Source organism: Syngnathus leptorhynchus, chromosome 13 (assembly GCF_054491065.1).
Source record: "Syngnathus leptorhynchus isolate UIUO chromosome 13, UIUO_Slep, whole genome shotgun sequence".
Taxonomy (NCBI): domain Eukaryota; kingdom Metazoa; phylum Chordata; class Actinopteri; order Syngnathiformes; family Syngnathidae; genus Syngnathus; species Syngnathus leptorhynchus.
Window position 1 is genome coordinate 3,804,308 of NC_141207.1, and position 23,386 is coordinate 3,827,693.

A 23,386-nucleotide genomic window follows, 5' to 3' on the forward strand; every position below is an offset into this window, starting at 1 on the left:
ACTCTTAATTAGTTACCTTAATTGTGAGCACTTGATTATAGCACATGGACCGTCATGAGGGTCTTTGTGTACGAAATGCACACCAATAAAAAAAAGTCTTACATGATATCGGCATTCAGTTAAACTGTTAAGCAATCAGTCAATAAAGCTCAACCGTACGATATGGGTTCATCATAGTTCAGTGCAGTGTGTTCAGACGTGGATTATTTTTTTCTAAGGACGATGAGTAATACTTTATCCACCCATGGCTCTTTCTTAGCATGACCAGTTGTATATTGCTTGACACGCATGTGGTGACCTTCTGGTTAGGTGTGGGTTGCTGCATTCTCGACAACCACTTAAAGATGAGATGGTGTTGAAATGCCGAGCATGTATCTCACATTATATATGAGATGTATACATTCAATGAAAGTGGAAACGTATGATTTAAAGCAACATGTAGGTAATTGTACTAGGACAGGAAAAACATCTATTTCAAGTATACCTGCTAATTATTTATGGGAGTGACAGATTTATCGTATATTATGAATGATATGTGATTAGCAAGGCCACACTATTTCATTAGGCACGCTCTCTTTTCTGACATAGTGAATGGATTGACAACCCAGAGCTTCAAACCTCCACACATTCCTTTGAGTCATCCTACAGGGGCGGGCGAGTGAATTCTTTCTTCACATCTGCTCCGATCCATATTAATGTCTGTGAGATTTTTCATCACCTGCCGGATTATGTCTTGACATTTGTCAAATTGTTAACCCTTTACAGGACTATATCAGCGACATCTTCCGGTCCCCTCATAGTTTAAGAAAACAGTGTGAAATACTAAAAAAAAACAATAATAAATTGCAGTAATTGTATTTCTGAATGAAGATTCTAATAAACACACATGCAGCAAAAATTGTGCGGGTAAAATGTGTGAATGCATTTCAACAGCTTGGCCCAGAGGCATGTGTTGTGATGAAACAGACTACCAAGGGCCATGACAGCAAAACGCCTCAAACCCCCTTTCACTGTGACAAGATATTCTTAGACAGGGTGCATATTTAATGCATTAACACATCTACAATCTTAATTAACAGAGAAAGATGGTGGCTGTGTGGTGTAGTTGGAATGATCACAATCTCTCAATCCTCGGTACGAGACGAGAAAATGGTCAGGAGGACTCCATAAATAGGTTATGTATAACATTTTGCTAAAAAACATTACATTTCACTAATTCAGTAGATCCCATTTACCTTGATGTTTTTTTTTGTTTGAGCTAAATTTAAACAGCTTCTTGTGAATGTAATCTGTACATTTTAAAACATCAGCAAAAGCCACCTTCAACTGCAACACAGCAAAAACTAAAGTGATCCAATGGGGAAAATTAAAACTGCTATATCAAAGCAATTATATTTTTTTAAATTCTACATAATTCTGGTGAGTGCTGTTAAATCTGAATGGAGGAGATATGCGAAGCAAACAGCATCTAAATTAGTGAGGTGAGGTTTGACTTAACTTTGCGATTTGGACCTCTAAACAAATAAATGTACAATTCTTGAATCGTATTGCACCCCTAGTTTGGGTTTCGGATAACTTTCATACATTTTTACATAAAGTATTTAACAAACATAACAAAAGCAGCAGCTGAACAAAATTGAATTGAATTGTAATACTACTCAATCGTAACAAACCTACTCATTCCATTTGTTTATAAATCGGAACGCGTCCCTTTTATTGTTGAGATGCACACATCGATACACGACAGTTGAGTCGCCTTTGGCTGTGTCGTTGGGTCTGTGGCGGGCCTTACACACATGATTCCAGCCATTAGGAAATCAAGCCATTTCGAAACATATTATCATACCGCTGAAAACTGGCACAGTAGCTTGAGCTGCCTTGTGCCATATGGCCAGTTGTGAGGAGCTGCTCTGACCCGGAACACACTCGGTTAGATTCCTATTACAAAATGTTGTACAGAAAGCCAACTACAATAACATGATGGTCATGTAGTGATCATTACTGCCTGCCAAGCAGGTGACTCCAGTTGATCACATGATTTTTGGATGCTTGGTGGAAAAAGGAAATATTCACACAAGAGATATGAAAGCACCACTGATCCTTGCGTGTAAGAATTAAAGTTACTTGAAAAATATAGTTGTAGAGGATTTGTTGGAAGGATTACTCAAAAATGACACGACCAATATGTGTTGTTAGCGGGATTATGCAAAAACTACACAACCGATGTGCCAAGCAAAGATTTTTGTGTAGGCACCAATTTTATGCAATCTGGCATGATCATTAAAAAAGAAATGTTTGAACTAATGAAGGTGTTGGATTCTGCCTCTTTAGCATATAATTGCATGATGGGACTCGAGTTCTTTATTGCTGCATTTATTTTGCTTCCGGCTATACACATTTCTATACTTCACAATATAAGACCATTTAAAACCAGTTAAGACCAAGTTTGGTACACACACAGATATTGAGTTGCAGTATGCTCTCAATTATATATTATTTCTATTTTATGTTTTGTTTAGTTGTATTTATTATTTCTTGGTATGACAGAAAATGTTGATTGATTGTCTAAGTTAGGGAGTCAAACTCATTTTTGTCGCGTGCCGAATCGTAGTTTCGGGCCATTATGACCGTCAAGGCCTTTTATTATATACAGTATAGGCTACACAACAAACTGATGAATAATTACGTTTGAAACTGGAGACTAAAACTGTTCAAATATATTTAAAAGATGAATGGTAACAACATTTTCTAGCAATATCTATTTCTTTAAAAGTGAAAACAATTTGTAGTTTTAGTATTGACACATTAAGTCAATGCAAATTTGTCTTTGGTGGCCACATAAAATGATGTGGCGGGCCGTATCTGGCCCCCGGGCCTTGAGTTTGACACCTATGGTTGAAGTGAAGACACCTGTATTAAGTGAAGAAAACTGTGTTAATTAAGTGGGCGTGTTTAATAAAAAGCCCTCCTGCATAGTAGTTGCAGTGAGTGGTGTGTTAACAGAGCTGAGCATCCTCCTCGACTTTCTTTGTTTTATTGTTATTCACTAAGTTGGGTGCAATTGCAAGGGTTTCACACAAGTACCTACTGCTGTATGGCTCCTCTGCCAACAGACTTGAGTTGTTTCTTCCTGCATTTATTTTGCTTACGGCTCTACACATTTATATTGCACCCTTCATAATTTTAGAGCATTTAAAGACAGTTTTATATAAATCACATTTATATTGCACCCTTCATAATTTTAGACCATTTAAAACCATTTAAGACCAAGACACATACAGATTTTTGGCCCTCTGTGTGGGCGTTGACGACGACAGTATATGAATATTGAATCCGGCGTTACACATTCTCGCGCATCTGTGTGCTTGATAAGGCTCCACGGCTTGAAGTCGATCATACTGGTATCATTCTGGTATTCATCATTCTTGGAACTAAATCTGTTAAGACTTTGATTTGCAATTCTCTGTCTGGTAACTCATAGTATAGGGATCATTAAAGACAAGTGAGGATCTCTGGTTATCTCTGTGAACCTTGTGATACAAAACGTACCGTATACGTACGATACGTATACGATTCAGTATAATTTTACACAATGCAATACAGTACAGTACTACAGAGTATGGCTTCACGGCTTCATAGTTTATTTTGAACACATCCATATACTCAATAAAGTAGAAATATGCATATATCCTCCATTTTTCTAAAACAAAAACCATTAACTTTCCTCATTCAAGTTCTTCCTAGGTATCTATATTTTGAGCTCAACTCTGAGTAAGATGAAAGATTAAACACTGCCACGTCTATATGGTACCAGTAGAATTGATTTGAATGCATAACTCTTCTGGGAGTCACCCTTTACTAAAGGGAGGTAAGTGTAAGCTTCTCTAACGTCTCTTGCCACCCAGTGTGGTGTACAACTACACGAGCAAGCATATATTTTTTTTCAAAACCCATTTATGGTGTATTCATACCTACTACAGCTTCACTTCATACCCACTCTCTTTTAAAGTGCAGAGCAAACAGATGGATGTTGGCATATAACAGTTTAGAAAATATGTAAAACCATCACAACCTGAGAGCACTGCAAATTTTGAGCTCATGTTCATGGTAGGTGATGGGTGAAATGGCCTAGATGACAGGATTTGCAGGCAGGATTGTATTTCCGAGGATGTTGACTGACATTTAACAGTAATTGCACTTTAACAAGCTCCCGTGTTTATTTCTGCAAATGTAAATGCTCTCGTCACCAGTAGCTAGTATATATGCACGTCTGTCTTTGCAGCAGGATGGGCAGTTTAAATGCTACCACAATATTATATCAGTGCTAATGGGGGACCACATTGGACTACACACTTTCTGACCAAAATCAACTCACTCAGAATTTTAATATTAGAGGTACCATGTTTGATATGCATATGCGTTTTGTCTTAACTTTCAGTTCACTTTTAATTAGCAGCAGGACAGACGGGAATTATGCGTGTCCCAGGGATCCATACTACACTTGAATGGTAACAATTTTCAGAGACTGACGTCTCATCGCGCGAGAGGTCGGGCGGGGGTCACTACAGGTCACACAAAGCTCAGACAAACAGAGCTATCACTACAATGAGCAGTTCGAAATCTTAAACAGAACTGTACGTACAACCATCAGACATGCAATAATTCCTACTATTCTGTGTGATAAATGCTCATCTTTCAAATGCTATCTTTGACCATTTAATAGAGAAATGCACAAAAAAAATTCTATTTTCTCCTCCAAGGATCCATACTGCATTTGTATGATGTTTAATGGCTATATATTTTTTGAGATGTTCTTCAATTCAGTATCATATAAAGAATGCTACCACTCTTATGATCTCTATCTCAAAATAATCACATCTTGTTTTTTTTGTGTTTTTTTCCTAAATAAATTAAAGCTGCTTTACTCAAGCAAACCTCTTTTGAGCTGCACAACATTCTGCCGAAAAATATACCCCACTGTGTTGGTTCACATCCACTAAAGAAATGTCAGTGGGAGATTTTCTGTCATTCTGGAGTATAAATTCTTAAAGCACTTGCTCTTCCAATAAGACTAAGATGAGAAGAAAGCAGCACATATGGTGGCAGATATGCAGGAGTACTATGATGTAATTATGACTGACGTGAATTGGTGACATGAATAGAACCTCTATTTGAACACATCAAATGTCAAAAATGACTTTGATAACACAAAGTAGAAACATTACCCAGTCTTAAAAATGACTAAAAGTTAGCGTTTCAAACATTTGTCATCAAGCACTGCAGAAACAAACATAAAAGAAAAGATGACATACCTTTTACAATGAGATTGAGAAGTTTAGGCTTTTCGTTGCGCTCGCTTTGAATTGAGCATGTGTACTGACCATCGTCCGTTACATCCACCTTCTGTATCTGAAGGCTGTACTCATGCTTGTCTCCAACGCTGGACACAATAGACACACGAGGGTCTGCGGACCACTGGTCATTCCCTGCAAAAATGATGCTTGAGCGGTTTAGCCAGGCTCCTTTTGAGATTCCATCCGACAGGTAGCACCTGTAGGAACAAAGACATGATGCTTAGAAGTATTCAAAAATCTAAACTTGTATCATGTATGTCGTCCATGTATGAGACATGTAGATTTATTGCGGTGCTACCATAACTGGGTACAATTGATGGCTAAATTGTAATGTGTGATGTAACCATATCTCAGATCTTAGCCCAAACTTAATATTTTGTTGCACGACCTTTTGCAGCAAACAAACAGTTTCTGTATCTTCCAGTAAGCTTTAGCCATCTGTCAAAAGGCCTTTTGATTTACGTCACTTGCGCAAACTGCGACCAATATTTATTGTTTAAAGGTTACCCTTTCCAGACTGCATGTTTTAGTTCCTTTTATAACGGTTTTACAAGATTTACATGAGGGCCCATAGAAGGTCACTTTAGTGTAGTCAGGAGAGCTGTGTGTTTTGGGCAATTATCCTTCTGGAAGAAACATGACCCGTGAATGAGCCCAAGCATTCTAACACTGAGCAGCACATTTCTCTTGGGAATGACTCCATAATCTTGAAAGTTTCTTTAAGTCAGAACAGATTCAAAAGACAACGTGTCGCATGCTAGACGTGTAGTAGCTATAAAGTATACTCGAATATTTAATCATTGATACCAAGTGCTGGTAGCATTATTATTATTATTATTATTATTATTATTATAGATACCGCTCACTCCAAAAATCACATCTTTCTCTCTGCCTCTCATTCTTATTCTCTCATTTACAGAGACACACAAACAGAGATCACATATTCAACATTAAACATTCTATATAAGAATGCTGTGCTGGACACTGTTGGTAAAATAAACACGTGGCTAAACTCTAGGTGGCGAGTGTAAGATGCCGGCAACAAATGCTACCTGTCCCACTATGGACCCCCTGCAAGTTCTGTAATTACATGCTGTCAGGTTTCATTGAGTTAACCCCATTTTTCTAACAGCCGAGGCTTTTCTCTTCTCTTTCTTTCTTCACCATGACTGCTGTGGCAAATGTTGTGACACGTTCAACATCTCGCCAGACAACCACAGGAATCAGGGTCTGGCACACTAGCCCAACCTGTCCCCCATGACATCTCACAGCCATCCACAATCGTCCATGTTGGCTTGAAACAAGGCTTCAATGGCTGCCAGAAACAAAGGGGAATCATAGTAGCTTTGTTTAAGAATCATCAAATAAAAACAAACCATGACTCTCAAAATATGAAAAAAAAAAATCCACTATCCACCTTTCAACTGTATTTTTGTCGTTAATTATCGTGACGAAAGCATGGATTTAAGTATTGCTGGAGCACATTATACCCAGGCAGAATCTCTACACATTTTTCTCCATCTTGATTGACTCGTCCTTGACGTTCATTCACCGCCTGCTTGTCAGTATTGAGCATCTTTGCACTATTCCTCCAGAAATGATTACTGTTATCGCTGCCAATGTAATCCCTTATGAAGGTGTCACTTGAATTCATACACCTCTTGACAAATACAAGTCAAAAGAGGCCATTTCTGACACCTAATGTAACTGAGGTCCCAGGTGTTCGTCAACGTAACCACTCCAATTTTATTAATGTGGCTTCAAAACTTGCAATAATTTTGTGGATTAGTGTTTGTAATTAAGACATTGAATAGTTTCTGATTGAACTTGTCACCCTAGGTTATTTTGCAATTCTTACAATATGAATTCAATGAGACCTTCAAAATGAAATATTCAGACAGTTGTACAATTTGAAGTTCAACCCACATTTTCGAGAAAGAATATGCTGCAAAAAGTCATGCGTGATGTGATCAGTACTCATGAGACACAACCTCAGTGTTTTACTTTCCTAGTCTGCATAGGCTCCAATACATGACATTTTTATGGCATAGGGGCAGTGCAGCACAAAATAATGATGCAGATTTACATTTAAATACAGCCTGGCATGAACTGCAATCAAGTCTTTTCACACCTTGTCACACTTGTTCATTGTTGCATGAAGTGATTACCTTAGCCAACGGGTAAACAATATATTCATATAGGTAAAAAAATAATATTATGAATAGTCATATTGTATAAAATGTGATAGATGTGTAGAACAAAATCTCAAAAGGAGACTGAGCAGTCAGCGGGTTCAGGGGTAATTAGGAGGGTAACATTTGCTGAAAGACATTAAAATGTATAAAAATTGAATGGATCCCACAAATTAGCAGTTGGTTGAAAAATAAGAGAATTAAAACTGGCCTTTGCCATGAGGAGTGTGAGCAATTATCTAAGAGAAGACAATTCCTCCACATAATTATGTGAATGTACTGTCCACAACACAGCTACATTCAAAGTTCAAGCGTAACCTTCACATGATTCCTTTAATCAACATTTCAGCACAAGGGCATGAGCAGCAATTTAGCATTATCACCTAGAGACATCGGCTTTGTTTCTAATTATCAAGCAAAAATGTTTCAAACCTATAATTGTCACATTTAGACAACTGAGTAAAGCTTCTCAAGAAAAACACCATTGCTGTCTAATTACGTCTGTATGTGTTCTGATCGTAATTGTCATGCCTTTGCAAACCGATGACGCCATATCAGTGAATGACCTCGACAATTGTTAAGCCACTGAGGCAAATTTGACTCATCCCAAACACTCCATATACAAAGGTTTCCAGAGTTTCCAGAGCTTAAAATGTCTTGTCAATACGAGCTATTGTGAAATTGAATTGACTGTCTGGCTTTTGACATTTTCTGTGCAAATCCACCCCTACAAAGTATTAAAAAGGAAGAGTGGAACCGCATGAAGTAACTTTGTGATAATCTTAAGTATGGCAGATATGATATATGTACTAAGTACCAAACACTTATTGGATTTTGACACTGCTTTCAAAAAAAAAAAAACAGGATGGAAGAAGTACCATTCCGCCTCGATTATGGCACTAATACTACCTCAAATTCCTTCACTGCCATGCCGCATATACACAGAAACAGAAAAAAGAGCCAAATGGAGCATTTAACGTTAGATCACCTCCCAAAAATGGGAAACTGAACTACATATGCAGACAAAATATGTAACAACAATAACAGGTAAGGAATCACTTGTCCAAATATGACAGTTGACAATGAGCTGGGAGACATCAAATGGCGACATCTCATCATGACAGTCCATTAGAGAAAACAGTGAATCTTATTTTTCTGGACAAGCCAATGTTTAGTCGTGACAGTGGTAAAAACAGAGAACAATGGAATCAGATTTCCTCCCCCTCACACACTATAATAATGTAGAAAATACATTTTTAAGCAACTCAAGGGTTTGTCATCACATCTTTTTTTTTTATTTGCAAATGGTGGTGGAATTCCCAACGTACATGCAACTAGGTCACGTGGCTTTCCTCTGTTGCAATGTTCCGAGTGACATTCCTGAACGTGTGTTCTAGCATCTGCTTGCCCAAATCTTACCACCCGTTCTGAGGTAGCCTTTTTTGCTTTGCATATTTCTGTCACTGTTTCGGATCTGGCAGGGACCACCCTGAACAGCTCAACTGGGACATCTGCTTCCCGCAGCCATCTGTGCACAGGTCCACCTAATCCCCCTCTTGCTGTCAACCTTTCTCCCTTTGCTTTCCCGGTCTTCTTTCGAATGTGTGTTTGCACAACTAGTATTTCAAACAAGTGTGGATTTGAACACAAAGTCAGATATACTGAGTGTGATACTAACATTGACCTTCATGATGGTTTCAGTTCTAGACGGAAACCTACATTCCGCCTCGTGAGGTAATATCAAAGCTCTAACAGAGATGGGATAACCCATCTGCCAAAGGGAATCCCTGGGTAGACGTGTTAAGTGTAACAATAAACATTCACGTCTCCAGTACCTTTTGTTAAAAAAAATTGTCCCTGGCAAACCGCCACATGTTTAATAGCCTCACATTTGATAATTATTGTGGGATGCTCTGTTGTTGTTTAAGTGCACAATTTAAACAATATTACCAAAAGCTGCATGATAAGAGAAGGCATATATTGTGTCTTTTGTCTGAGAATATTTTTAACCTGACCTGGTTGCATATACATCCCGCTGCTGCACAGTTTACACTCAGCATTCGGCACACAAGTGACAGGTCAGCCTTGGCAGCAGGCCAAGCAGTGCGAGCAAAGTAAAGTGAGGGTCAAGGCCGGGTGGTGAGTAGTGACACTCACTGCCTGCTTGCCAAGAGCGCTAAGCACTTACAGATTAGTTTGTTCCGCCTTGTAAGAGTTTCACTCTGAACTAAGGGGAAAAACACATTTGTATAATACTTACACAGGACTCCGGATGATACAAATTGTCAGGGTTGTTTGGCATTCAGTCAATGACAGTTGTTAAGCATAAATAAAAAAAATCACCTATTTTTATAACCTATTACAATATACTGTTAGAGTGAAAAGAAAGTTTGTGCGCCACTGGCCTTTAATGTGATGATTTTTTAAAAGTGCCAGTAACAAGCAGGGTGTTTGTTATTGCTTTCCGGCGGGGCTTATCCACCCAGTTGATGTGCTCTGTTCATGGCACAAATGGACAATTCTTCATTGTCAAAGGACATTGGAACCCCAGCACATACCGATAGGTATGACCACATTCATCATTCTGACAAAGGAAGTAAACAATTGCCACAGAAGTTAACTAGTTTCAGTCATCTACAAATATTGGAATAAATACTTGCCGCAAAGGCGCGGGAGGCTCCGTTGGGTGGCGTCACATATTACATGCCCTACTTGTGCTTATGTATTCACTTCAGGGACACTTCGGGTGTAACAGTCTCTCAGAGAGATATCCTCTAATACCATGAAGAGTAATGAGTGGAAAAAAGTCAAGTGCCCTAAAATGGAGATTGATGATAATTACTTGATGACATCTAGATGACAAAAGTAGGAGAGTAATTAATTATTAATAGTATGCAAAGTACACAACACAATAAAGTTGAATAATTTCAATAATATATTCAAGAGTAAGTATTAGTATTTTACGAGTGGATAACGTTGTCATGTAAAATATTTGTCAGTAACAGTTTTGTGATCGTGGCAGTTGAGTCTAGAATAAATGGGGAACAAATCTGAAGAGTAGATTGGTTTTGCAATTGGTTTAAGAACCACTATAATATTAATAAATACAGATGTTTGAGGCCCCAACTCCATGAGATAATTATGACGAGGGTGTTTAGGCCAAAATGTAAAAGACTGTTTTATATGCTACCCCTCCTTGGTGCTTTCATAATTTGCATGGGTTCACAATATTTCTTGATTTGCTGATTTGTGCTTTTAGTGATGGCTGGATACAGACATTCGATTTATGCTGCGCTGCTTGAAATGCAGATCCTGTGTACTGGCAGGGACCAGAAAGTCTTTAGTTAAGCTAATTGCCAGTGCATTTGGCAGAGATTATGTTCAGTTTAAGGTTGGTTTTATAGACAGGGTCTCTGCTTCATAAGAGTGAATTGATAAAGTAATTCGAAGGGAACAGACTATCTTTTGAGAATCACTTAATCCCAAATCTAAATAGTGAAACATCAGACCGATTCGATCAACGTATCTAATGGATATGTAAGGCGGTAGATTCTATGTGGGATAACGTGAGGACAAACAGGAGTCAGCAAACTATTTCTTCTTGATAGTCAACAACTTGCACAGAGACACATATTTTCCTCAATCCAACCGGACACATAATGTGGTGCCCTGGCCTTAACGCACTTGAGTAGATGTCAGTGAGGTTAAAAAAAAAAAAATCCAATTACTCCAGGATTGTCAACAGAGCCTTAAAGGGTTGGGAGGAAAACAAACAAAGTAGACTTCACCAAGCAATTTAGGGGAAATGATGAACAATTTTGAGTTCAATGCTTCTGTCTGGTTTTGTACTTTTGTATATTTTCCAAGTAAATTCAGGAATCTCCACTTGTATGACTAGCCAGACATGCTTGTTGGCAAATTGCACCAGAAAAATCATCCTTATTTTGTTATCAAAAAATAGGAAAATATTTTATATATATAAAATACTATAGACAGTTGGTTATATTTTGTTATATATATATATATATATATATATATATATATATATATATATATATATATATATATATATATATATATATATATATATATATATATATATATATATATATATATATATATATATATATATATATATATATATATATATATAACCTTACTTAAGTTGACTGATGCTTGCCTTCCTGGGCCAGAACAAATTTGATAACTAAACACGATGAAATAAACATGCTATTGCTTTTCTGTTAATATTAATATTCAGTATTTTTATTAAAGACATACATTGAATGGCAGAGCGCCAAAAAACATTAACTGGTTAGCACCAAAACATTAACAATTAAGATTATACAAAGCTTATTACATGAAGGATTTGGCCAGGATTTTCCTCCAACATGCCAGCAATAAAGAAAAATAGCCTGAGAATGATGAAACAAACAGGTTAATTAATTCTGTGTTAAGCTACGGCATAGAAATGCTTGTATTGTTTTAAACAGAATAGTATTAGAAAGATACCCGACTAAGAAGTCCTGCTGCTACATTTCCAGCCTTCTCGCTTGGATGGCTCATTGGCTATTGTATTGAATTAGTATAAGCAGCGAGGTTTAGACTGCAATGCTTACTAATTTTTCTTTATCAATTTCTCAAACATGCAATTAGATGAAGATGGCCGCAAGGTTTGCTAAATAACCATATTAAAGAAGAACAGTGTTAAATTGGAAAGTGCCTAAAGGCAAACGTAATGGGTTTTTCCATTGACATGCTCTGGTTTAAAAGAATGAGTTTATAGCTCCTATTTCAGATCTCAAACTCTTTTCAGAAAAATAAAATGCATTTACTCCACACTGGACAAATACAATCACAGCAGCTGAAAAATATCTAATTCTACATCATAGATTTAACAAAGAAAATGTATGTTTTTAAGGAGCCTGCAGGCATTCTACGTTCTTTTTTTTTTTTTTTGGGGGGGGGGGGGGGGGGGTTGGACACAATAAGAGTAGTTGTAAGAGCTTAGTAGATAATTATGTGTCAAATTGTATCCACTCAGTGAAAACCTGAGCTTTATGGAATCTATTTTTAAACAAACCGTTTAGGATTGTGTGTCTAAGACAAAGATCTGATGCTTTTTGTATTCAACTTCTGAGAGATTCAGTTACAGAGCAAAGTAGGATATGAGACATAATGTCGTTAGCTGACTCTTTTCTCAGTGTGTCTTCTCACTTTATAGGTAGGCAACATCGGATGAAGGCGGGTAGATGCCCATCCTGTTTGTATAACAATGAAGGGCATAAGACAATACATCTAGGCCAATAGAGTAGGTCAGACAAATCGGTTGCAAGATTGCTAGATAATGGAAACAATATAAGCTAATTGTATGTTTTCATCTGTCACGGGGGAGTTGAAGTAGGACTCAAAAGCAAAGACAGAGATGTTGCACTTGATTACTGATTGATTTATCCAAATGCAGACTGGGTTGTATGGAGGTTATGTCTGTATTTATGAGCTTGAATGTATCACAGAGATGATTTGAGCATATTATCAGAAAATAATGCAAATTTTCTTTTGCCTTACTGGATAGCTGATAATAATTTTAAACTTCTTTGATCTCATGAAATACTTTTTCCCCCCCATCCAAAATTCCATAGCTATTTTACTGCCCTGATCCAGCTATTTTCCGAATGTAAAAAAAAAAAAAAAAAAAAGATCTGTTTTTCCAGTAGCCATGACCTGGTGGCCTATGAATGTTCTCAAAGACAACATTTATGTGACATTTAATGTAACTGATGTTCGATGAAATGTGCCATAAGTGATGTTTTAGTAAATTCACAAGGTTGCCAGTCTTTTTAAAGCTTCATAGCCACTGACCTTGACAGGATGATAGGACAGCCCCACCATCCAAGAAGGTGAGCTCTGTAACCATACCATCCATCATCGGAGCACCGGAGCAAAGCCCCAGCGAAGACCTCAAGCTGCAAGAGAAGCCTCACCAACTCATGGTGTATAGTGGACACACACATAACCATCCTGAAGCTGGATATTTTAGCCTTGAAAGGATACAGCTGGTTGTTCATTGTTTTTGATTAATGACGTATGGAGTTCCATAGTGTTGTGGGAATTAGCTCTGTCAGTCAAGCACTTCCCTCCCACATGGACATATAGACTCACATCCATGGCAGCAACCCACAAGCACATTACACAAGCAGTGTGGCTTAACAGACGTGAGCCGAATAATGCTCGCCCCACACTCCGAGTGCTTGCTCTTTCTGTAGTTCTGTCGTATCTCTTTTTTTTTTTTTTCTAGGCTTACTGAAATAGTCTGCGGCTTCAACGGATCACCACCTAACAGAAAAGACCTCAATTCCCCACCAGTACACACTAACAATGGAACAGGAGTACTCCTTACAGCATGTAGGTCAGCCGTGCCTTCCATGTCTACCGGTTACAAGAAGAGGTTACAAGGGAAGGGTTCCAAACTGAGTTGGATCGACCTGACAAATACTGTCAAATCTGATTTCATTTTTTCATAGTGCATATTTGCATGAGACTAGAGCAAGATTATGTGATCCCAAGAGATTGTTGGAATAAGTCAGGACAACGTGTAGCCAGAATTAAAAATGTAGACAATTATGCTTGTTGTTATACTGCAATTAAGATATACAAACAATGAGTGACTTACTTTGAACTGATGTCCTCAATACTGTGAGATGGATGTGCAAGACCACAGGTGTCAAACTCAAGGCCCGGGGGCCAGATACGGCCCGGCACATCATTTTATGTGGCCCGCGAAGACAAATCGTGCATCAAATTCGTGTCATGACTAGAATTGCAAATTGTCTTCACTTTAAACAATATCTTTTTTTAAATATTTGACCAGTTTTTACTCGTCTGATTTGAAAACGAGTTATTTGTCAGTTTGATTTGTAGCTTTTACTGTATATAATATGAGGTGCTCATACATGTATTTGGGTTGACAGTCATAATGGCCCTCAGAAAGAAGCTATGACTACAATGCGGCCCGCGAAAAAAATGAGTTTGACACCCCTGTGCTAAACCATGGGTAGGCAACTCTGGTCCTCATGTTTTCTATGTCTCCCTGTTGCAACATACCTGATTCAAATAATCAGGATTGTTATCCAGCTTCTGCAGACCTTGCTAATTATAACCATTTGAAGTAGGCGTGTTGCTAAACTGTCAACCACTGTGACACGTGTAACATATTACTGCAAAGAACAGTAATGACTTACAACACCACAACTCTGATGAAAAAAAAGTTAATTATCAAACTCATGTGACATAAATTAGCTTCTCCCTCACACACAAACCTGTGTCACTTCAATATGCACGGTGTACATAAAGACACAATATCCTTCCTCCCTAAATCTAAGCTCTACCATTCTAGTTGTTAACTGTAAATACAAATTTGTCTAATTTTGAATATAATAAACAACTGGACTTTTACCTTAAAGACATAAACCTGGTCAAATATAATGCAAATTATCATTTAATGTTATGCTCTTTTCCCTCATTAGGAACATCTACAGAGAAGCAATAACACTTTATACCACCACTAGTGACCAATGTAGCCGCAAATGCCATATGGATATGACCATCAAGATAATGTTGTTGGGGATGATTTGTGTGTGATGCAATATCGCTCCAATGGAGGGATAAAAATCTAATCACGTTATTCAGCTAATGGTGATGACTGTTTTATGATGGGTGGATGTCAGGCAGTGCGAGCGTGACTCAAGAGTCATTGTGTTTGCATACCTGCTCCTGACATTACTGCCCATGCATATGTTCGAAAGGTCACATTAAGAAATAACTGCAGTACAAAAAACATAATCATCACACGAAATTCTCATAGTCAGGGCTTGTGTCCCATTGTGAGGGCAGCTTCTGTGACCGTTCCTTATTACGCTAATGTATGACTCCTGTGGGAGATATTACCTTAAAGTATCTTACACATGGCCGTATCAAGCTCGAGAGCATACGGCCAATAATGAACCAAAGCACTCATACTAAGAGACGAAATCATAAATTCTAGATCTTTCATACATCAGAAAAATACACAAGACCATTCTGCATTTGATATGTAAATGAACTACTTACTCATTCAAGTAAAGTAAAATAGTCTCTGAAGAGTCATGCAAGACATAGAAGGAACTTTTTGGGGGTCATAATCCATGAAACATATAACAAGCTCATTTTGAATAAAAAAAATTACAAATGACTTCAGTGCCTTTGATTTGGCCGCTTCAGTAAAAATGCCAATTACACTTTGATGAAACACTGCTTACATATGTAGTTTTATGAGGATGGTTTTGATTAAAAGGAAAAGATAAACAAAAATAAATTCCTGCAACAAAGCAACTGATGGGTTTAGTCTACAGCAACCACAGTGCCAGAGTTCATCATAATGAAAGTGCATGATACTCACTGCAATGTTTCAGCTCAGTGATGCGTGCTTAATCACTTTTGACAACAATGGCTCTCTCTGCGGCACAGTGTTTTGGCTATAATGTTTATTTGCTTAAGGAGAATGTAATTATTGTTTAATTTTGTATTTTTGAAGAAACTCTTGGGTAGGCAAAAACAACAAAAACCTTAGGATCTTTGCCTCAATTACTGATATTCGCATATCATTGTTTGTGAAATTTTTATAGCTGTCTGAGGTCTGTCTCACATTAAATGGTAAAACTGAAAATAAATGACCCAAATCTGAACCAGAATTTTATAGGAAGTTTCATGACAACCTAGTAAGACGTTTTAGTGCATTCCTGATAAATAGCCAATGAATAAACATGATCATAATCAATACATAATTTATATTGCACAAGGCAAAGGTATTGACATTTATCAAAATGCATCCTCTAGTAAATAATATTGCGCTATTGACCCAATAGAAAAATAGGATCATTAATAGGCAGTCACTGTCCCAAGCTAGGTCAGTTCAAACGTTGTCTAAATTGGCTCCGCCTTTTGCCTCCTTGTGGAATAAAATTTTTGGCAAAAGCCGGGAGCTGCTGTTATGATTGATGACACGTCTCCTCTGGTGCACTCGTCATTGCTGATGTACTCTCACACCGTTTTACACTTCAGCACTAATTGGGCAACCCCACAAATTCCCCACCCTACGTATGTGAGGTCCAGCTCCGAGCAAACCACCCACGCAGACGTGTGTGAGCTACACTCTTCTGATTAAGCACTACTCACAAGCCTGCTAAGATGTCAGCCGCATGGGGGGTGGGTCTGTTCACCATGTAGTTCACATTAGGTGGGAAATAAGGTGGGCAGCTCTGGCTACAAATAGCTTTGTAGCACTAAAACTATCGGCTTGCTGTGCACGTACTGAATACATTACAACAAAGTTTATGAACAACAACACAGTCCAGACAAAAGGTTGGTGATATCCCAGAGGACTCTGCTCTGGTTCACAATGCCATCTGTGGATAACATTGTCTTCAGTGAAAGTGACTCATAATCTAACCTGTGTTATGCGTATGATGCTTATGATAACAGAGAGAACAGACACAATTTTGATTTAATGTCTTGCTCAAGGACACATCACTGTTCCTACATTTGAACTGACAACCTTGAGATTTTTAATCCATTTAGGAATTGGAGGAGTTCTGCAGAGCAAACAGAAGGGGTGTATCCTTTCAAACGATTTGATGGACAATACACCATGTTCACATCAAGCATCAATCAACGCAGGTTTGCACTGCAAATGAAGGCACTTAAAGGTTGCAAAGCTATTGGAAGGGATTCTAATAATTGAGGCGCATGTTCTGTGGTTTAAAATGAAGGGTAAAGGTTCAGAAACTGTTGATGTGAGCTGAGGCATAACAGATCGGCACAATTTGGGAGTAAAGCAGAAAAATTCCGAAATGCCATACATGATGATTACTTCTAAGTCTGATTATGGTATTGAACAAGATGAATGAACAGCGAGTACCATTTGCCACATCATTGTATGACCAGAAAATCTGGTAAAGTGGTTGCTGTTGAGACTTTTGAATCTCTCTTAGCCTTTTCTGCTGCTGTTATCGCAATTTCAAAGCATCCTAGAGTCCCCCGGCTGAATCATTAGGACTTGTCACTTCACCAGTAGCAAAGCAAACGAGGAGAGGCTTCAGCTTGTGATATCCAAAAGAAAATCTTAACAATTTCCACCGAGGAGCAGGTGGAGATGTGTGCAGAAGCTTTCGAATTCTGGCTCATACTACTTTACACAGGCTCTCTTGAGGACAATCTCAGAAACATCGCTGTCCTTCCTTTGACAGGCTTGCTTGTTCATTAGCTGCTCGATGCTTTACTTTTAATGTAAAAATATTCTCAATTCGTCCTAACTCTCAACAAAGCAATTCATGAATAATTCATGCAACTGTACACCATCCCATTATTAATCATAAGATGATAAAAGAATACACATCTGGGGAAAAAATTGCCAGTAACCCCCCTGATAAATAAACGACTTGTGCATTTGAACTGATGGAAAAATAAAAATAAAAGCATCCATTTGAAGTACCCTGGAGAGTCACATCCACAGAGGCGTCTTCAAATAAAGGGTAATACAAAAAATATTTACTTAAACTACGCCTCCAGAATGTTGCATTATCGCCATACGGCTCTATTTACTTACCATGAACTCAAACATTCCAGTATAGTAGGTTTAAAAAAACATAAATTTGCGTATCTTCCACACATTTTACATGTCTAAAGTTTACGATTGCTCCTTTGACTTCATTATTAATTTTCTTTTTTATTATTATTAATTAATTATAATTTTTTTATAAAATTTATTAATTGTATTATTAATTAATTTATTTATAAATTATTAATTTTATGTTGTATTGTTGAATTATAAACAGCAAAAGCTTTCTTTTCCATCTGTATTTTGCTTTGTAACACGAAGAAACACGCATTGAGTATTGAGATGAACTTGAAAGGACTTGGCAGTTAAGCGAAGCATCATGGTGAGAGAACCTTGTTACCTGTTGTCAGGACAAGAAAAAACTCATAAAGAAAACAAAACAGCTTGTCAGAACCCCCTTCAATGTTAATGCATTATGACGTACGCCCATATCTGCAAAGAAGAACAGCACAAAACAAGACAGCACTGCACTGGAGGCAGATTTCATTTGGAATTTTTCAAACATCTCAGTTTTCAGACAATATTTACCGTGACAAAGAAAACATACCTGCAGAGAAGGCATAAATTGATGTGTGATGTTTCAGGCCCTGATGACAAAACCAAATTGCTTAGTCTGCGTGGATTATACATATATGGAACCATTGAACCTGTTCTTGACATTCAATTTAAGAACTGCAAAAAAAAATTGCTGTATTCAAACGTATGAGGTTCTTGGTGTGCATCTAATCATTCATTTGGTCCTGGCAATCATGTCATTATTTTTTAAATCGCTGAACCGAACAGTCTCAGCCATATTGGACCATATTGTCCCATATTCATGAAAGACTAAAAAAATATGATATTTACTATTGAGAAAGTGAATTCCTGATCATTTGGACAATTCCAAATTAAAAAAAATATCTAATTGATTAATTGATATTCAAAAATGATAGATACTTGATTAATTGATTCATTGTTGCTTCTCTACTTTAAACACATTATGTGCACTTGTATTTTCATGTATCTTGACTTTTTGTCTACATATTGGCTATTAAATCACTCTAGTGAAAGGTATCAGTTTGTCTGTGTTTGAACACTGGCTACTCTCAGGCAGTTATTCACTGCTGAAGAGCTCTCAAACATACAATTTTAGCTATTTGACACTTAACTACAAATGGATGTTACAAAACACTTTGTTTGCAATGTTTGCACAGCAAGTTATTTCAAATCCGTCACCTGTATACACTCGAATGACAGTTCGCATGTATCTAAAAAACCTGAGTTGGGTCAATGGCATTATAAATTACCACTGTAAATGTAATCATACTTAAAGTCAAGAAAAACATGCAGCTCAACAATATTAACATACAGTGAATTATTGAATTTAGAGGTGCAACAGTTAATTGATTAATGAACAATTGATTTTTAATTACAATCGGCGTCCTTGAGTGCCATGAGAGGTGCCTTACAAATAAAATGTATTATTATTATTATTATTATTATTATTATTAAAGCCTTAGTATGAATAGAATAGAGAAACTGTGTTGCAGATTTGCTTTCATTTTTGTGACTTTTTGGCAGGATGGTTAACTAATTGGATTGCTTTAATGATGGAAACAAAGATGACAAGCATACCCACTTCACATTGTGAGGACTACTACATTACAGAGTATGCTGGCAAGAACACAGGTGAATGTTTGAAGAAAAAAATCTAAATCAAAGTATCCAAGAGGAGAAGCCAGCGGGGGCATTGTGTTCAAATCAAAGGCAGTGCCTGGATTTAGGTTTGTAGCAGAGAGACTTGGCCCACACAGTTGCACCAAAGACAACTGGCTGTTTTAGAAAAGACGGAAGATTCTGTGCAAGCTGGAAAGTGATTGCATGCCTCAGGGAATTTCCATTGTGGCACCTGACTGTGTCACGCAGAATGCAGATAGATGAAACCGACTGTGTGTGTGTGTGTGTGTGTGTGTGTGTGTGTGTGTGTGTGTGTGTGTGTGTGTGTGTGTGTGTGTGTGTGTGCATGCGTGCATGCGTGCATCAATATATTTTAATATGACTGACTAGTTGCTACATTTAGCATAATAAAATGTCATGTACAGTTCATATATTGTATCTGAGTTAAAATTTGCATACATTTGTAATCCCATGATTCATTTTCATATAAGGATGACAAAAAATACCAAACTTCAATATAAACATAAGAGTTCAGTGATAATTTATCACCTTTTGGACCATTTTGTGTGATATCACTTTTACATTAACAAGAAATTCAGTGAATATGATCCTGGTTGCACAGCCAAATGTGAAAAGGCAGTTTAATTAATCTAGCAGTAACATCAACAAGAATATGTTGGTTAGTTCCTAGAAAGGTAAATTGACTAGAATGACAGTCTGCTCTCTGAGTCACGGATTTAAACACATTTTGTATTCAGGGATTTCCAAGAACACAATTGTTGGCTACAATTTAGTGAGCTGTCAAACAACATTCACACATAGTACCAAATTAAACATAATCTCTTAGTGTCATTTCCAAAATACAAAATTTAATTAAGTCATTCAGGGAAAAGAAAGGTTAGCATTTATTCAACGTACTTTAGTATTAAAGCCACTTCTCCTCATAAGCAATAGCAACATTGGGTAGCTAAATCATTGGTGATATTGATTTGCCCTACTGCTTCTTTCTCCATTTGCTAGTAATTACCAATACAGACACTCCAATTACCTTCCTCCAACAAATATTTACCACTGTAATCCATTTATTATGCAGATGACATATACTAAATAATCATTTTCAGAATGACATCCATTCATACGCCACATAATAAATGACAATATATGGCCACTTTGGCTTCCGTCTTTTGTAACAAAAGGGAAATGTAATTGGATATGTGTGTCATTTGTTGGTGTTGTGGAAAGTCTATGTACGCCAAGTGAAGTTCAAGGTAACATCTGAATTAATACTTCTGTGAAATTAATACTATGAAATAAACTAGAGTTATAACGCCCCCACACCACATTACAAATGTCCACTCCCAAAAAAAATTTAGGGCTCTTCAACATTACACAATCCCTTCAAAAAGAAAATGAGAATTCCTCTTTTATTCACTAAACGGTATTACAAAACTAATGAAGGAATGAAGTCAGGCCTGGTGGATTAAAGTCAGTCTACCTTTAAAGCTCAAACCCATGATTACACCTCAAGGAGCTTGTACTCACGGAAGTACAAAACTAGTGTTCTCTCTCGATAGTACATCTAACTTGCTTCCCATTTCTAATAAAATAAATAAATACTGTGCTTTTGTAGAATCAAAAAATTTACTTGAGGTCTACCTGCAAGAAATGTAACATTACTCTAAATTTTACCAAAAGGTTGAGAGCATCCATGATCAGCATACCATGCAAAAACGGCTGCCACTACAACTATAGTAGTCTTTTCTTGAAAGATTTGCATGTCAGCATGTTCCATCTACAACTTGCTGACATCGACTCATTTCTATTCTGTAACTTGGATTGACTGAATATTTTCAGCTTGGGTTCTGTAATATATTGTGAGAGAGCAGCACAACTAATTAGGATGAGAACCTGACGTAGGCAAAAATATTACCCCTATTGTCCCTCCGAAAAACACATCCTAAAATAGTCCGATGGAAAGACTGGCATTATATGTGAACGTATACAGTGATGCAAAAAGATCCATTTTCACCCACAAGTCATTTCTCTATTACTTAAGACTCTTATTATTACAGTGAGCCTTACGTATAAAATATTTCTCTTAGAGGACTTGGGGGAGCAAAAATCTAATAAGGAGGTCATTCACATGGGTACTGCTAAACAATATGCTTAATTTTTGGAAAGCACAAAGAATTTATGCCCCTGATGAGCCTGCACACAGTCTAGAAATGCACTACCTGCCTTCAAATGCATATCAGAGTCACCATATAATAAAAAAGAAAAATAACATGCCACTTCCATCATAAATTGAAACATACTGGAGAATCATATTAAAGTGCAGAAACTACCAAAGTCCAGAGTTCCGTCACTGACAGGCGCACCTTTTGATGTCAAATAACGAATGACGAGAAACATAAAAAAAAAATGACCGACTAAGCACAGAAAGAAGTGGGTTTTTGTCCGTCAGTGTAATTTCCACCAATTTGGTAAAGTACCATAACCGTAACTAAGATGTGGTTGCCTAAGCTGGAAATGAGTTTGACTTCCCTGCTTAGAGCAGCATGCTAATGAAATACGCCATGAAGTTAAATAAACAAAAACAGAAACAAAATAAAGGAGGTGGAGCTTCAAATATAAGGTTACAGGCAGAGCAACATAGCTGCAAAGGAATTGAGAGATTTCTAATTCCAGTCCCAGTTTGCCATCATACTTGCCAAAGAAGAGAAAGATCCAGAACGCCCAGTTGGTCATGATTCTGTTTTATTATGGTTGTTATGTCTCTATGTTATGCATCTTGTAGATAAATACCCTTTATTTGCTCTTAATGTTGGAGCTCCAATCGCTTAATGGTCCATGAGGAGACATTTCAGTCGCATCTTAATCAAAACGTAACTCAATTCATTGAAATTCTGTTGGGTAGTGACATCCTCAGATGGGAGAAGTAGATGGATAACTATAAATACCAGCAATCCCAACAGCAGAAAGAATTTGTAGGGCTGATTTGACATAAATCCCGCACGGCGTATGGCTGATCGCAACACAAAGACGAGTTAGACCTGACGTTGGAAATGACGATAGGTGTGGTACGAATGTATGTGTTTACATAGGACAAACACCTATGGCTAAAGCCGAACTGTGGAAGAGTTTTTACTTTCTGGACCTGGATTTACCATATCTGCTGCCAAATTGTCAAACGAGCAACAAAGTAAAAATCTGAATCCGTCCAATATGAATATGGATAAACCGATATGGACTTTTTGAGGCTGATGCTGATCTCAATATTACACAGACAGAAAAATACCAATATACTTTGAAAATATAATCCTAAAGGTCTTAGAGAAACATATTGTATATACAGTAGGTTGTGCATTTTGTGGACTCATCTGGAAAATGCACATCAAACACAAATGGGTACTAAATAAATTATCCCTGCAGTTTCACCAGGATAAAAACCGAGTGACCGTGAGGGTAATAATGCAGCTAGCTTTTTCAATTTTTTTTTTTTTCACACATTACTTGCTAAAATGGAAGTC

The 23,386-nt window shown here is 37.3% G+C and overlaps 1 protein-coding gene across 5 annotated transcripts in view; it reads right to left on the bottom strand.

Annotated features, from left to right (window-relative positions):
- The window catches only part of negr1 (neuronal growth regulator 1), a 113,105-nt gene that overhangs the window by 62,698 nt on the left and 27,021 nt on the right, over nucleotides 1-23,386 (bottom strand). For all 5 annotated transcript variants that reach the window (XM_085928361.1, XM_085928363.1, XM_085928365.1 and 2 more), the window contains one exon: nucleotides 5,313-5,551. In XM_085928361.1, coding sequence (XP_085784487.1) covers nucleotides 5,313-5,551 — 239 coding nt within the window. The remainder of the gene's footprint in view (nucleotides 1-5,312; nucleotides 5,552-23,386) is intronic.